Below are 17,182 nucleotides of genomic sequence, written 5' to 3' on the forward strand. Positions count from 1 at the left end.
GCAGTCATGGAGGGATTGTGTGGTTACGGCAGAGATTAGCTCATGCACAGTTTGAGAGTTTTCATTTGCAACGAGGAAGGGAAGGGAAGGGGAGGGGAGGGGAGGGGAGGGGAGGGGAGGGGAGGGGAGGGGAGGGGAGGGAAGGGAAGGGAAGGGAAGGGAAGGGAAGGGAAGGGAAGGGAAGGGAAGGGAAGGGAAGGGAAGGGAAGGGAAGGGAAGGGAAGGGAAGGGAAGGGAAGGGAAGGGAAGGGAAGGGAAGGGAAGGGAAGGGAAGGGAAGGGAAGGGAAGGGAAGGGAAGGGAAGGGAAGGGAAGGGAAGGGAAGGGAAGGGAAGGGAAGGGAAGGGAAGGGAAGGGAAGGGAAGGGAAGGGAAGGGAAGGGAAGGGAAAAGGAAGGGAAAAGGAAGGGAAAAGGAAAGGGAAAGGGAAGGCATCAGAACAGCTCAAGGACCTCCGAGCAGATCTTTTGCTGATTGAAAGCTCTGAGGCTCTAATGAATGCAGAAGAGCAATGGAGATCTGAAAAGGCTGGGGATCTGGCGTCCTACCCTCAGACACGTGGGAGATAAATAATAAAGGACTTTTTAGAGCAAAACACTGATGTCCCCTGAAGTTAACTGAAAAGCCAGTATTGTGCCCAGCTCATAGGTGGGGCAGGCTTTGATGATGTACAGCCAAAATGCAGAGGTTGGTGTGCTGGAGCCCTTACAGTCTGCCACTGCTGCACTTGAGTAACACATAAGGAAGTGAACCAGAGCTTCTGAGGAGTTTAACAGCATTTCAGCAGCACTGAAGCCAGTTCAGGGGCAAGAAGAGGTGATTCCTTCGCCGCCTGGCTCAGTACTGGCACTTGCAGCTCCCTGCACTGGCAGCCTGCATTCACACTGCTAAGTGGAAGTGTTCCCAGTCCCTTGAGACTGCCTCTGGTAACACCTTCAGCGCAGTGTCTGCTTGTTTGTTTGCAGGAACATGACGGTTTGTCCTTTCAAGTGGTCCTTCTTGGTATCTTGGAGAAGCTTTATGTGTATTTTTGACAGATTTCCTTGACTGATACACTTCTGTGCAGCAAACATAAGGGCAGTAAAACACGCCGTACTGGACAGGGCAGAAATCAAATCTCTCCTGAGGTCTGAATTTTGGGAAGGTTGGTTGTGTCTTTGAAACAACCGCCTAGGAGTCTTGCCCTCTGCCCTCTGTGTAGACTTTTGAGTTATTCTAAACAATGCAATAGCAATCACATTATATGACACTGCTGTTGAGTTTCAATATCAGAAATTATTTGTTTCTCCTTGGATCCTCTGTTTGGAACTAGAAGCACATTCTGCAGCGTTATGGTTATTTATAGGTTGGGATGAAGGAGCACTAAAAGCATTAGAGGCCATCAGAGAAAACTACTAGAACCAGGCTCAAGGGAGACTGAAGCGTCGTTCTTCCTGCAACAGGCAGCAGATCTGTGAAACGCCTTATCAGAAGATGGGGATGCAAGGGCTTTGCAGCGGCCTGAGAAAGAATAGACAAGCAGAGAGGTGTGTTGAGGGTTACTAACGACACAAACACATCAGGCTCAGGAAATGCTCAGAGCTCGTGGCACTTTGGGCCTGGAAGGGTACTGAGGGAGGACTTGAGGCACAGTAATCGCACCTGCGTGCCCAGCTCCTGGTCTTCCCAAAGCATTTGCTTATGGCTTTTGCTGCGTGGGGGGATATCGGTGGCTGTTGCTGTGCATCAGTCAAGCTTCTCATGCTGATAAACCAGAGCCAGTCCCAGGATGGGTGGCATGTAAATGGCGGGAATGACTCCTGCAGAGACGCGGGCAGGATGCTGTGTATCCAGCAGGTTCTCTTACCTTGCAGGAGTAAAACAAAAGTGAGAAAGGCAGAAGAAAACCCAGAGGCAAAGTACCGAAAAAACCCCCACCAAGTACAGCCCTCCCTTTCCTCAGGTACGGACACCTCCGAGCCGGGCTCGGGCAGCGGGAGGGGACCAGGGCCCTCTCCCCACTGCCTTGCCCTGCGGCCCACGGGCTCTCCCCAGGCCTTTCGACCCGCTCCCCTTTTCCACACACGACGCCCGGGGAGCCCGGGCCGCCCCGGCCCCCGGGCGGCGAACGCGTCCGCCTCGATGAAGCCGGTGCGGGTGGGCCCAGCGGCGGGCTTCCTCCCGGCCATCTTAACTCGGGGGGGGGGGGGACCGGCCACCCAGCCCGAGGTGGGGGACGTGGCGGTTGCCGTGGCGACGGAGGGGCGGGGGGCGGCGGCGCCCCCTGTCGGCCGCCGCGGTGTGGCGATGGCGGCGCCGCGAGGGGGGTGTGCCCCGCCCTACCCCGCCCCGCCCCGGCCGGTGGCGCCCCGCCCCTCCCCTCAGCGGGGCGGCTCCGCCCCCGCTCACGGCGCCGCCGCCTCGCCCGCCCGCCCGCCCGACCTGTGGCAGCGGGGCGGCATGAGGAGAGCCGGGGGCGGCTGGCGGGGCCGCAGCTGAGGCGCGGCGGCCGCCGCCATGTCGCTGCTGTGCGTGCGAGGTGAGTGGGGCGGCGGGCGCGTTCCAGCGGGAGCGGCGGGGGGGGCGACGGCCCGGCTTGGGCGGAGCGGGGGGGTGGCCGGTGCCGGGAGCGCGTCAGGCCGGGCCGGGAGCCGGGAGCCGGGCGGCCGCGCTGACCCGCCCCGGGGGTCTCCTGCCTCACCTGTGGGGAGAGGCGTGGGGCGAAGCCGCCGGGCCCCCGAAGGGAAGGCCGAGCCCGTCCGCCCCAAGCACCTGCCTCCAAAGTTAGCTGTCACCCGGGCACCCCGCTCCTGAGTGGGAGCACCGCTGGGAGGCTTCACGCCCGTGTGGGGTGTGGGTTTGTCTCGTGTTAAATTAACGGCTTCTGTCTCTCGGAGGCGGGGGCGGCCGCCCTGGCGACCTCTAGGCTGAGCCCGCGCTCCACCGAGGGCGGACAAGCCGTGCTGGCCGGCCCGGGTGGGGGCGGCAGCTGGCCTCGGGCCGGAGCGTCCGCCTGCACCCCGAGCCCGGGGCGTGAGACGTCCCCCCCGGGGCTGCCGAGGGCGGCTTTCGGAGCCAGGGAGGGCGAGGGAGCGGGTGCGATGTCGAGGAGCGGCAAAAACCCCGGGAGCGAGGAGGAGCTGCGTTTGACTTTCGTGGTTTGTTTGAACGCGAGTTGAAATGCTGCCGCTGAGTGAAACCGCGATCGCGGGAAGCAGGTTGCTGTCACTGGCTTTAACGTTGCAGTTTTCACTCTCCCTGTACTCGCCTGCAACATGCGTTATTACTTCAGATACGTTACTTGTTATCTTCTCATCCTGCTATCAAGCCTCGTTCCCTTGCTGAACAGGTTACTGAAAGGCGGCACTTTCTCATGCGGGCTGGATTATACTGCTCTCTATCTCCAGTTTTCAATTTCTTGCTCTCTTGGGCCAAAAAAAAAGAAGAAAAAAAAAAAATCCCTGGAGAAAACCATCTGCCAGGACTCACGCTGCTGGGACGTGTCTCCTGTCAGCGTTCTGCGCTGAACGCTGTGGTCACAGGGTGTCCCCGGACGCCAGCCGTGCCCTGCGGCTTAAAAGCATAGTTTTAATATTCTTGACTCCTTTGCCAGGTATGATAAAAAAACTAGCACTGGTGTGCCGCTGACAGTTGAGCTCTTCTTTTGCTCATATCTGTTGGTTTGATAACAGCTCTTCATCCAACTGTTCATCACCTTTTTAATCAAAATCCTGGTTTTGATGATGGTGTTAATAAAAAGATGCCAGCAGAGTACCTTGAGGTGCATTATTTTGGGGAGAGCGCTGTTCTTGTAGGAGAGCATTTTTAAATTAAGTTTCAGCCCTTTTATTAAACATATATTGTGTTTAAGGAGTTGAGAGGTGTACAAGTATGACGTTTATCTTAAAAATGTTTTTGATGCAGTTCTGTGTAAACTGAGATGCACACGTCGCATCTCTGGTAGACTTGTGTAGTCCATTTTGAAGGCTTTGCCAAAAGGTCTTCACTGAAGATGATTCCTTCTAGCTCAGGGATGGTTACGTGTTACAGGTGTTTCTTCATTCTTTTTGGTGGTTCATCCTCAAAACATTCTCAGGCTGTCCTTTAAAGAAATGTGGTTTTGACACCACTTCTGGAGCTGACTCTGTTAAAGATGTATTTATACCCCATCTACTAAGAGTAGTGAAAGAACATGAACTGGATGACTGAGTTACTGAAACTCTCTTGCCTCTTCAGCGTGTTAGTTGTCGGTCTGGAGAGTCCATGCGATAAAAGCATTTCAGCAGCCTGGAATGATGCGCTTTTGTGTTTGGCTTATTCTGTGGTGGTTATATGTAAAGAGCTAAAGAAGAAACCTGAAGTGGCTGGTGACCGTGTGTGATGGAGAACTACTGTGAAAATTATATCTTTCATTTCCATGTGCTGTGCTAAAACAGTAGAAAATACCAGCAGTAATTTGATAGATGATACTGAGCAACTTTATTATAAGAATGCAGAATGTAGTCAATTTACTAAAAGCAAAGAAACATGTTTTATGAAATAGCCATGACTGAAAGAATGAGCTGATGAGATCTCATGAGTATGAACCGTTAAACATAAAATGGAAGTATGCTGAGGTAGAGCAGTCTGAAAAACAAAATGGGTACCAGGAGCTGAGATAAAAGAATAACTTTTGGCACAAGGAGAAGAAAGCTCTATTAACGGTCACTTCTTCCAATTAAAAAAAAAAAAAAGAGGCACTTTTCTTGCATTTTGCCTTTTCACTGAAATGAACTAATCTGGCTGAGAAAGCAGTGCAGCTGTTAATAAGAAAGTTGGAAAAGCTGCGCTTTTTTTCCCATTAAAAATGGTGCACATGTAAGACTGCATAGTAACGTGGGGTTGGATGCTGTAAACCTGAGATTAAAAAAGAAAGACAATAAAAAAACCCTGTGAAATAAATGTAGGCGATTGGGACACTGTTAATAGCCTCTGAATTGCAGTTTAACAGATAAAGGGAAATGTGGAAAAACCCCTAAGTGGCAGTGTAACAAGAAGCCTGGCAGCCAGAAAGATAGTGTTGTAATTCATTGATTTATTTTTTTCCCCCTTGAATTACGCACATTAATAGTATTTTAATGAATGGCTAATCTAAAACAGTGCACACCAAACATGTCTGAGTGCTGCCTTTGTTCCTGAAAGAGCAGCTAACATACGTGGCTTCTTGATCTCATGTTTAGTGGTACATTTCTTTTACATTTTCATTTTCTTCTTAGAGAACAAATCAGGTAGGTTGATTGTTTTTCCTCCTCCCCCCCTCCCCCCCCCCCCCCCCGAATCATTGAGCTATATCTGCCATAGAAGTACCTGACTGAAAATCTAAGCTCGGAGGAATTGTGAGTCTGGGCTCGCCTGCAAGCGTTCAGAGGATGTGTGAAGTGAGCCAGTGGTAACAGGCTGCTGTAGGAGGAAATTAAGGGTTTCTTTTGGAGCAGGAAAATACACGGAGGGTGTAAGTGAAGGAGAAAACAAACCTGAATATTACATGATTGAGGCTTTTGGAGGAGATTTCTTCGTATTTTGGTTCTACTGCTTAAGTGCAAAAGAGATTGCATATACTCCTGTTTAGAGCAGCTGTGTCTGGATTATGTCTGATAATCTTCTCTTGGCATAGTTTGCATTATTAGTTTGCATTTAGTGTTGTATTTGTGAAAATAGCACATATTAAATAAAACTAATCCCAGTGAAGCAGTCTAGTTTTTCACATCAGTCTTGCATCGTTAACTTTCTTGGCCTTCTCTTGGAAGTTTTGATTTTTGCCTCTGATCCCAGCCTAATTAAATTTCTTCTTCTGATCTTTCCTGTCTTCTGATTTACAGATAGAAATACCTGCTATCTCATCACAGCTCGCAAGGGTCATAGCAAAGGAGGACCCTGCTGAGGTTGGATCACCCGGTCATGGGTGTTCTGTCATCGGTTCCTTTGGTCTGTTTGCATCGTTGTCCTGAGACATACTTCAGACCCTTTCACTTGCTCGCTTTTATTACGTCTTACTTTGTCCCCAGCTCTTGCTGTCTCAAGGTAGTGATGGTCCTCTTCTGGTTTTCTTCCTCTCTGCTTTCTAACAGCTTATGCTGTGTCTTCACTGCCATTGTATTCCGAACTTCTTGACCTACCTTATCCATCTGATAATTACAGTAAAAACTGTGTCTCTTTGTCTCATACCTTGCCTGTCCTGTTCACTGTATCAATGTCTGGAATGCTTTGCTGTTGCAAAGATATTGGCAGTGGGGATCTTCCCGCTTCCCTGTGCACGGTACCTGGCTTAGTCCCGTGAGGGCATAGTGCTTTTGTCTCATGTGCATTTGTCTTGGGGCCCAATTCACAGTATCTGTGTGAGATTTGGCTGCCTGAGGTATGTAGGAGATTGAGTTAGGTGATCTCTTCTGGTCTTGCACTCTAAAATTTTAAGTTGTTGACTGCTGTGTGTAATGACACTGTGTGGAGGTTAGGGACATTATTTTTTTGCCTACCGTTTATCTTGCTGCTGCTCTGAAGAGTTAGAAAAGCTTGCTTATCTGGTGACATTTTTGGTTTGTCAGAACAGCTGGAGTGTTGGAATACTGCTCAGTGAACTTAACTGTGCATCCCTGTATTGCCAGCAAAACTCGTGTTCTAGTGCCTGTCTGCCAAATTGAACTCTGTTGACATCCAAGTGAAAGAAGCAAACAGGGAAAATGGAAATGGATGTTAATGATAACAGGAAGGAAAATGTTCGTCTTGTGGAATACTTAGAAATTTCCGTAACTAGAAGCCCGGTAGTCAAATGTCAGGGCTTTTTCTTTGTGTTTAAAGGATTTTTTTCCCCTGATGCAATAGTCTCAGCTTACCTTGGTGTTTTCTGTAAGGCTGAATGCAGTGCCTCCAGCTCTTTCTATCTCAAAGGTGAAGGTCTCTAGCTGGAGCTCCCTACATTGCACACTTGTAAATAGTACTTTTAGCAATAGGGTAGTTGTATTGCTGTGTTGTGACAGTATTCTGAAATAGCTGCAGAATTGGGAAAAAAAAAAATCCTGCCTGTCTTTGTGTAGATCAAAATGGAGAAGAACAGAATTGGACTCTAAAAGTGGTAGCAGAAGTACAGGTTATAAAGGTAGGATATTAATAAAAATATAATGGTTCATGAAGAATTTGCTATGTAAGTGTTACGAACTCCTTCTCTCTAGCTGCGATTAGTCAGGAAGCTGCCAGTGTGTGTAGTGTTGGAACAAAATAAAATGCATTAGAAATCTGCATAAAAACACTAAGATAAAAGAGTATTTGCTACTAAAGGAGCTTCTTTGCATTGAGTGTTAAGTTTGGGGTTCGTAAGGCTGTAATTGGTGGCTTAATTGGAGAGAAAGCTTTTAAACTTTCAAGCTGCTTCTGTTGTTAAATAATAGGAATGTTTAAAACCTACAAATCACATGTGGCTTGTGATGCATGGGCAGTCATTAATTTTCCTGTTTCAAACCTCACTCCTTCAGCTTTGGACACTGATACTGCAAAGGTTTCAACAAACAGTGTGGAGCCTGTTTTAAGTATTTAGGGACTAAGAGCTACTTGAAGCCCCCTGTGATTTTCCGTGGGATTGAGGAAGTGTACAGAGTTGCTTCCTGAATTTGAATAGCACCTGCTTTCTTCTTGCTCACTTGGTGTCCTCTCAGTTGACTCCTCCAGTTTGGGATCTTCCAGGTCAAACTTACTGAAGTTGTTATTCACATAGTGTTTTAATATGCAATAAACTGCTGGATTTAATCCAAATGCTGAAAGATCCTCATTTTGAACTGTAACAATCTGAGAGCTAGTTGCAATTTACGCAATGGCATATAAAGTCCAAGCAAATGAAACTGTTTTTTTAAATCCAGGACCTTACTTCAAATATTTGACTTGGAGGCATGTGAAATGCATATGTCTGATGGCAAATGATCCTCTTATAAATTTCCTTTAAGATTTCCTTCTGCATATTTTTTTTTTATGCCTTGTGATCAAATTTTACTTGATGTTTTGAAAAATAGTTTAATCACTTGGTGAAAACTGTTCTCGGTGCTCTTCCAAGAGAGCTTAAACCAGAGTGATGTGCCTAATATCTGAATGAAAAAGCAAGAGTTAATTCATTGTGTGGTCTTGCAAACAGATTGGGAGCTGCTGTTAGGGCTGTAAGGTCTTCCCTTACCCTGCCTCTTCGGTAGGTTAAAGCTCACTAATACCTGGCATTTCTTCGTGTGGAAGTGTGTGAAAGTGTGCTCTTCTTGTCTCTTGTTAGATAGAAAGACTTCTGGAGTCTGTAGTTCAAAAGGCTTCTCTTTAGCATTTGAATTTGCTCTTCTTTGCAGTCTTTATTTTCTGACCATACTTCTAAAGTTTCTATAGAAATGAAAATTGGATTTAATATTCTTGTGTTGATCTCATGTCATTAAATGGAGAACTAGAATCTGCTTTATTCCTATCGCCTGCTCGTGCTTACCTGTGCATGCATTTGCCATCTTTGCCAGGGACTTTGCTGAAATAATGTTTTGCTTGTCTACTGTGACCTGTAAAATTTGGCAGATGCTTTCTGTGATACGGATTCCTATTCTATAGGTATATCCTGGGCGCTTGGATCAGATGTCTCTGCATTTAGCAGGATTTCAGATGGATTTTCTTTTCTCTTAGGCCGTCCTTATACCTGACCAGGCTGCTGTGCATAATGCTGCTTTGATTATCTGCCTCTTCACTGGCTTCTGTGTCTTGCTTGGTTTTGTATTAAAGGCAAACGCCCAACCTAGGGGCAAAAATGTTGAAACATAGCAGGCATTAATACTGGTATTTGGGAAAGCCCACTAAGCATGACTGGTCTCTCAAGTGGCTAACCGTTACTCTGTTTCACTGGCTTTCCACCATATTATGTCATTTTACACTTCAATGAGAATATCCTGTGCTAGTAAGTCGTATGTCTCAATTCTGCGTGTTATGCCTGTGTAGTTTAGATAAGTCTTTCCGAACCAGTGTTGAATAGTAGGCATAATTTTTTCAGAACTTTAACTCCTTACGCATTGATTGCTGTACTAGTTTTTTCAGACACTTGTCTGGTGTGCTCAGTGATCAGTAGGTACCTGTCCTCCTACAAGCGTGCCCTGAGCGTCACCTCAAATGTCATACTCTTGCTCTCCTTGGAGCCTGTTTTCTAATCTCTTAGGATGCATTTAAAACAAATGTCACTGGGCTACAGACTTCTCCACTGACATCTGAGTGCCTGTTATCTAGACCTGATTATTATTATTTGCATCTTGGATGTTTAACGTCATCTTCACTTATTGATGGGCTGGAAAGTACCTGGTCTGACAGGTACTTGCTTCTCCCGGAGCACAGGGCAAATATTTATTGGATGCCTGTTGCTTCTTCACCATTAGCAGTTAAGCCAGTTAATGGGATGGGAGGGCAATATCCTTATTGGTGTTTTTTCTCTAATATAATTAAGATTTTTTTTTGTTATATTTATCTCTCTCGCTTTCCCCTGCATCTAACTTCCTATACCTAGGGCCACCCAACCTGTGCTGATACTGTTTATTTCTTGTATATTTTACCATGGCTTATAGCTCTTTGGGGTGAAATGGACTTCAGCTGTCCTTCTTGCTTGAGGAGTAGTGGCTTTTCGGCCCCCTAGAAAATTCTTAGTAAATGATTCCTGCATCTGATATCACAGTTTCAGTTCAAATTTATTCTTCTCCGACAATTTTCTAATAATTATCCTCAGCTTTATGAAATTAACGCCCTCTGAAATGTCCCTCGTGTATTGCTAGGGATTGTCTTTGGACAATCTGTGTTGTATTTGATTTGATCACAACTACTGCAGGTAACTTTTAAATAATTGTTTTGTACAAGTAAATCATAGTGGGGATCCAAAATAGTTGTTCTCCTGTTTAACAGTTTTTGAGTTAGAATGTTATTTACAAGTTTTAAAAGAACTGAAGAAGTACTGGTAGGCATGTGAACTCTCCAGCATTTCTGTGTTTAACTGTCTTTATATGACTAATACTGTCCTCTGTGATGAGTTCACAGATTTCAGCTAAATACATTATGAAATACACTATAAGCATCTGTATTTCTAGTTCAGCTAGGAAGAAAGCTTCAAGTTTAATCCAGATTTAAAAAAAAAAGTTGAACCAAGAAACCTCTGGTTGATAGTTTAATGAAAAGATGCAAATGAGGTTTACTTGGTGTATCGCAAAAAGCTGAGATGTCCACCTCCTTCACCAGGCTTTCAAAAATAGATTCTTTAGTGTCCTTTAAGTTATTTTCCTCATTATTAAGTTTGAACAATTGAATAATTACACTTCTAACTAACAAATAACACACTGAGTACCTACAGATATTAGTGACCTTTTCCTTCTTGTGCGACATGGAGTGCAGGAGACCAGCTGGGGCTATGGGATCGAGTTAGATGAGGAGAAGTCCTCAGCTGAGGAATTCTTTTGACTGATGTTGGCTGAACTTCATAAGCACCGTGTTATGGCATGGATTCATGTCCTGCTGTTCTGGAAAGTGGCAAGGAATTGGAGCATGGTACTGGCAGGTACGCTGTCTCTCTGACAGCTAGGTGAGGGCATCTTAAAAATGAAAGGAAACAGTGCCAGCTAATGGTTGTGACTCAGTTTGTGTTCCCTCTACCACACTGCTCTTGAGTGTCGATGTGTTCATCCTTTTATCAATGAGTTGGGGTGGGATTTGGAAAGAACTGTGAGGTAGTTGGGTACCTGCATTCAATGTGGAAGTATATGTTCAGAGACCTTCAGTTTATGGAGATCCTATGCTGAGAGAAAATTAAGTTAAGGTGTTGTCAGGTATATATAAACCTCACCTACTTTGTTCGCAGGATTTACTTTTGCTGGCCAGGCTTAACTTTGTAAAGGTCTTAACATTGCTGGGCAGGGTGCATGGGTTAGAAACTGTGTTAAACGGATTAAAAAACTGGTTTTGTTCCTTTTTTGCTTGCTTGTGTCTGGGGAGTTGGGGCATTTAGAAACATAAAGAAGGTATGAGCTTTCAACAACTTTTTGCTGACCTCAGACTCCTGATGCTCTTCCTTGCAGTTGAACATTCCGTATGAGTGGTAAGTGAATTGGACTGGAATGGCATGTCTGATGAGGGATAAGAGGAGGTGTCTTGTTTGAGATAATCTCTAGCCTAAAACTGTTGGTGAGTTTTAAAAGAAGTTTGGCTTCCAGCCTTGACCGTGTCCCTTTAAGGAATACTGGTTTTAACCTTATTACTTAAAGCTCCTGTGACTTAACTGTCTTAATTCTTTACAGCTAAATGCTCTGCTAAACAGACTCCAGCATTTCCACCATGGAGACATAATTGTTAGATGTAAAATAACTGCAGAATTACACTTCCGAGTATTGGCACACTCAATGCTTATTTTCTCAGCTCAGGCCAATCTAGTAATACTCAGTTTAAGAAACATCATTTAAAAAAAAAAAAAAATTACATGCTAAAGGACTTCTTGGGTGGCCCCTCTGTCCAGATGAAGTCTGCAACATTAATCAACCTCCCGTCGTCTTTGTTGGCCTCTCCTGGGGAAGGGAGTCTGGGTCTGGAGCTAAGCACGGTGGCCCATTAAACCCTTCATTCTTTTAAGCTTTTATGGCAGCACGGTGGTGCAGGCCCTGTGGCAGGCATGCAGGCATGCTTGAGTAAGGCAAAGCGAACTGATGAAGGGACCACATCACCTGAAACCTGTTCTGGAGGATGATATAGGGCTGTTGTCCAAGGCCTCGGCTGGGAGATGGTTGATTGGCTTGGGAACAGACAAGGGTTGTTGCTTGAACTTCTTTTGTGATGTTGTAGCAAATCTGTCCTGTGTTGTCCTGCTGTCTGGCATTTTTGTGACTTTATGCCACCAGACGTTCTCTCTGCTCAGCTGTACCAGGGCAGCACTTGAGCTGGGGAGAGGGGTGGGTGGTGGTGCTGTGCACAGAGAGCACACCCCCACAGTCAGGCACTGATTTGGAGCCTCGTGTGCTGATGAAGGTGCACTGTGCTTCTAAACCTTCATGGGACTTTTCCCTGGCCACCTCTCTTGGCTTGCCATGATTTTTGGAGTTGTCATAGATTTATCTTATTTTTTGTGCCACTGGATACCTTATTGAGGCCAGACAGCTTTATAAACTTCAAGCATGGGGAGCTGTGTGCTTTATTCTGCTCTGTACTGATCGTTGGCATCCTGAGTATCACAAGAAGGTTACTTACTGTAAGGCATTTTTTTTCAGCAAATCCTTGACCAGATTGTTCAGACTGTTGTGCAAACTGAGTTCTTTCAGTTTTGTGGGTTTTTTTAATTGCTCTAAAATATGTTTTAAGAATATTTCAAAACAGTTCCATATAGTCAGGTAGTGATGGAAGGGCTAGGCATGAAGAAACTCTGTGTCAAATTTCACTTAAGGTATGTTGTAAAATGAAAAATTCTGCTTAGCAAACATAGCAGTTTCCAAGGAATAAATAAATAAATATATATAAGAATATGTAGATATTTAAATTTCTAGAGAAATTCTTTAGAAACATTTTCCTTTCCTGAGGGCTTGTATAAACCTCAGGACGTATTTTCAGGAAATGTCCAGGGACTTCAGACTTTCAGTACCTGCGATGATTCACATTTAGTTATCACACAGTCTTCTGTTGCAACAACCACAGTCCTTTGCAAATGAAGTCCCTGTGGAGTGTTATGGCTGCAGTTATACACTGGAGATCTACGAACTGTTATTCTGGAAATCTTTAATAACTTTTTTCCTATAGGGCCAGGAGTACCAACCACTAATTGAGATGATGCCAAGATAGCTTATCAGCTTTGGCTGAGGAGGGAATTTGGCTGCTGAGTAAACTACTACACACATTTTAGAAAATTATGTGTCATTCCTATTTTGTTCCTCTTCCCAATTTCATGAGTTGTTCTTTATCATGAGACTGACTTAAAGGCAAGCAGGTGGTGTTCTTCAGAAGATCGTTTGGCATCTGTGGAAGGCACACTTCATGTGGCTCCTCTTCGAGAGTCTGAGGGGACATAAATTACTAGAAAGCTGAGATTGCCTTAGTTTTTGGATTTGGGAGTTCTAACGCTACCAAAATCATAATGCCATTTCATAGATTAATAAAGTCTTGGTTTTTAATGAAATAAATTCTTGTTATTTTCTGGTTCAAACATCTGCCAACCTTGAACTCCTGATCTGAACCTGAACTTGTAGTATGTGACTTGAATTTGGCACACAACATGAATATGGATTTTTAGGGAGGAAAAAATGGATGTGAAACAGTAATTCTATTTCAGCCTTTCCTACCTGGTATAACTTGCTGCATGTGCAAAATTTTATTAGATTTTGACATATCAAATTAAGTAAGTGGAGTCTGTGAATGCTCCATTTTAGTAGGAGATTTTTTGAGGAGATTAACTGCTTAGAAAGTCTGTAGTTATAAGGCCAGAATGGATTGTTGTAATTACCTAATACAACCCTCTGTAGGACATAGTATTTTTTAGTATAACAACCTAGAGTCTCCTAGAAAAAGATGAGATTCTGAATTAAAATTGATGAAGGATTTTCTGCAGTTCTCGGCAGCTTTATGTTGATTATCATCATATGTGACAAATTTATGCTTTTTAGGCTGAACTGGTTTTCTAGCTTCAGCATCACAACAGCAGAAGCTGGTGTGCCTTTCCTTAGATTGGAGAAGCTATTAGGAAATTTGTACTCCTCGCCCTTCCAGTGCTTAAGGATTGGGAAAAATGGAGTTTGGTAATGTCTGTTACTTGAGTAGAGGTACATGGCTGTTGTATTATGACTAATCTGACTGTAATGGGAAGTGTTTACATATTTTTCCATGGTTAAAAAGAGATCAAGACATACCATGACCTATCAGATTGCAGTGTTAAATCAGTATTTTGTTACACTTCGGCTAGGTGGAAGGAGTGTGGTTTAACAGAGCTCTACCGACAAACCTTTTACTTCTATTGTAAACTTGAGTTTGAAGTTACCGTTCTGTATATATCTGACACTTCGGTCAAAGATATGGAAGTGTGTTCAGGCTTTATTGGAGCAGAGCAGCACGTGACAGAGGTCTGAATATGTATGAGTTAACCCTGTGCACGCTTGCTGGGGGCCTGCATTGTATTTTTTTTTCTTCCCATAGAGCATCAGGAAGGAGCTCGTGTTGGAGATGAAGTAGGGATTACGTGATCCTGAAATGACAAGTGATACAGTTATATAAAGTAAACAGTGAAAAGCATTTTATTCAGTAGTTTTGAGTTTGTTTGCAAGAGGGTGCAAACACATTAGTGTTATAAAGCAAAGTTGGGAGCTTGTGACTAAAGTGATGGGAAGGGGGCTGTTGGTGTAGGACTCAGAACTAGCCCTCATAAGGTTAGCAGGAGCCACAAGGAGTGGGGGTTATGAGGGGAACAGAGATGTTGGAGGGGATGTCCTGCTCTGGAAAGAGAGGAATAAAGGTGACTGGGAAAATTCCACTGTGTGTTAGTGATGCAAAATTGTAAAGCGGCATTAGTGTGGATAAGAGAGAACCAGCTGGGCTGAAATTGCTTTGGGAAGAGCTGATAAGAGATTTTGCTGTGATAGCGCAGGAGATCTACTGCACGTAGTCCAGGATTTAAATGTGGGTAGAAATCTCGTAATATGGTTAGAGAGAAGTATTTCTGGGTATTGTCACTGTGAGAGGCTAACGCCCCACACCAGAGAATGAATGCTGTTGGTAATGGCTGGGTACAGAGAGCTGTGTTATCTGGCAGTTTCATCAGATAGTGACTGAAGCCATAAAATTGATGTGACTGTATACATGGCTTTAAGAAGCACAGAAGATGCTTCAGGGAAGCTGGACATAGAAGTGAACTTGGTTTGAGCGATCACAACTTAAACTAGGTTAAGTGAAGCAGATAACCATGTAGACCAGCAACTGTCAAGCCTCTAGAGAAACTGAGGAAGCTTTTTGGTGAAGCGAGGAGCCTGGATACGGAGGAGGGCATGAAATTCAGTGAAGCTACAGGGGTAAATATTAGCATCTCAAATAACAGAAAAGGCTCCACCTAGGGAAATGACCCCAGAGCTGATGATTCACCTGATCATTGCGTCAGGATATGGTGAGCAAACACAGAACCTCTGAGAGGTGTGGGCAAAAAAATCAGTTTGTAAAGGAAGGTGTTTCTTGAGGATCAGGAAGTTCAGGGCTAAGGCAGGGACTTCCACCTCAACAGACAAGGTGACGTCTTGCAAAGGGTATTAAAACGGATAACAGAAGGTGCTTTGGTCACATGAAAAGGAGAAGCAGCCAGTCGCACGAAGGAAGGAATTGGACTGCTGTGCATAGGGACAGGGAGTTGAGTAAAGATGATCTGGGTATGATCCCTGAACTGTAGGAATTGTTTCGTATGAGTATGACATTGAAAATGGTGCACAGATATATGGGGTGGGAGCAAAACTTTTTAACGCCTTGAATTTGAGTCTGGTAATCTGTAGCCCAGAGTGCTAAAACATGGAACACTTGAAATCTGAACTCTGTTAGGAGAAGTTTAGCTACTGCTAAAGCAAGTGGCATCACCTAACTGGAGAACAAGAAAGGTGATTTTGGTGGGTTGGCAGGAAGATAAGGATATGGGTGATAAATGTGGGTAAGTATGGGTCTTGACTTCAAAAGCAGGCAAGACTGTGATAATATGCAAGGTTTAAAATAAATTTTAAAGAGAGAATAATAAAAACTTTATAGACAGGTGGAAGCAGTGTGGAAGGTCATCGGGTATAAAATGTGGTGTGGCTTTGCGAGAGGAAGATTGTGCTGGGCTAACCTCTTGTTTCTAGATGAAAGCATGCACCTATTTGGACTTCTGTACTATCTCACAAATCACCATAGCAGACATTTCTTTTTGAAGAAAATTGGATTTGGCAAAAGAAATGCAAAGTGTATAAGGAACTGGCTGTGGCAGAAACTAGTAACGTTGCAAAGACTGGTGGGAGAAGCAGATAGATGTCTTCCGCTTGTGGTGTGGCAAGAAAAGTAGGAACGTGTGTGTCAAAGTTGTTTTTAAGACAAGTCCTAATGGCATAATCAATTTGGAAGTAGATAAATATAATGCACAAAGGATTCAATGACCCTGAGGACAGTGATAACAAAAATGAGTTGATATTGCGTAGAAGGGCTATGCACCTAAAGGCAAATAACAAGAATTTCTGAAAAATGCAAAGCTTGGTGAAAGGAGAGGTGTTGGGGAGTCCTTGTGACTCAGCACCAGTACAGAATAATTGTGGGGAGAGGCGAAGGTGATACCAGTATATACTGGGGAAAGTATTCCTGGCAGAGAGGGAAGGACAATGGCATGGGTAATTTGTCCTTGCATGCTGTGGCCTGCGCTGGCTGACCTTGTTCAGGAAGGATGAACTTAGGTAGGACTAAATGGAGAGGGTGAAAGAAAACCTTGACTGGCTCTCTCTTCCTTTCAGTCTCTACGGTGAGAAGACTAGGAGGCTGTGGCTTCTTCTATCTGATAAACAGAAAGTGGTGGGATCTATGACTTCTGTCCATTAAAAACAACAGGAAATTAAACACGGGGTGAGGAGAAACATTAAGGTGGAGGATAGTGTTGACATAAGATATAGAAGGTATAAGCGTGCCATTAATTAAAGTGTAGGCTGGAAGTCAGGAATAATTTTGAATGGCTCAAGTGATATAGGTGCTTGGAGAACCAGCACTAGAGTTGGTGACCTCAAAGGGTCCTTCCAGTCTTATGATCCTCACAGAACTAACTTCATTATGATGTGAATTACTGCCCTGACAACTACTTGCTATAGACAAATTGTATATTAAGGTAAAATTTTGATGTAGCACCTTGCTTAGTTATAAATTTTAATAATAAAAAAAATCCTGCATGTGAGGAAACTTGCTCATACTCCATTGTTACCTAAGGCTGTTTATTTTAGTTAATGATTTTGATTCTAATGGCGTTTAGTCTGATGGAATATCACTTTAATTTTTATGGAGGCCCAAATGCAGGCAAACAGCATGGCTTTCAGGAGAACAGTCTTGGACATAATCCTTGTCACTAGTAACACCTGGTTGTGGTTCAGTTCTTTGTGTACATGCTGTGTCAAAACAAAAGTATTAGCAGGTGAATGCTAATGTGTTTGGGAGACGCAGCTCCTTCAGATACTGTAA

The 17,182-nt window shown here is 44.3% G+C and overlaps 1 protein-coding gene across 2 annotated transcripts in view; it reads left to right on the forward strand.

Annotated features, from left to right (window-relative positions):
• Positions 1 to 2,443: 2,443 nt before the first annotated feature.
• UNC13B (unc-13 homolog B) overlaps positions 2,444 to 17,182 on the forward strand; it is a 227,334-nt gene continuing 212,595 nt past the window's right edge. For both annotated transcript variants that reach the window (XM_076362991.1, XM_076362992.1), the window contains exon 1: positions 2,444 to 2,516. In XM_076362991.1, the coding sequence (XP_076219106.1) occupies positions 2,495 to 2,516 (22 nt within the window). In that variant the 5' untranslated portion in view covers positions 2,444 to 2,494. The remainder of the gene's footprint in view (positions 2,517 to 17,182) is intronic.

This window comes from Aptenodytes patagonicus, chromosome Z (assembly GCF_965638725.1).
Source record: "Aptenodytes patagonicus chromosome Z, bAptPat1.pri.cur, whole genome shotgun sequence".
In the NCBI taxonomy this organism is placed as follows: Eukaryota; Metazoa; Chordata; class Aves; order Sphenisciformes; family Spheniscidae; genus Aptenodytes; species Aptenodytes patagonicus.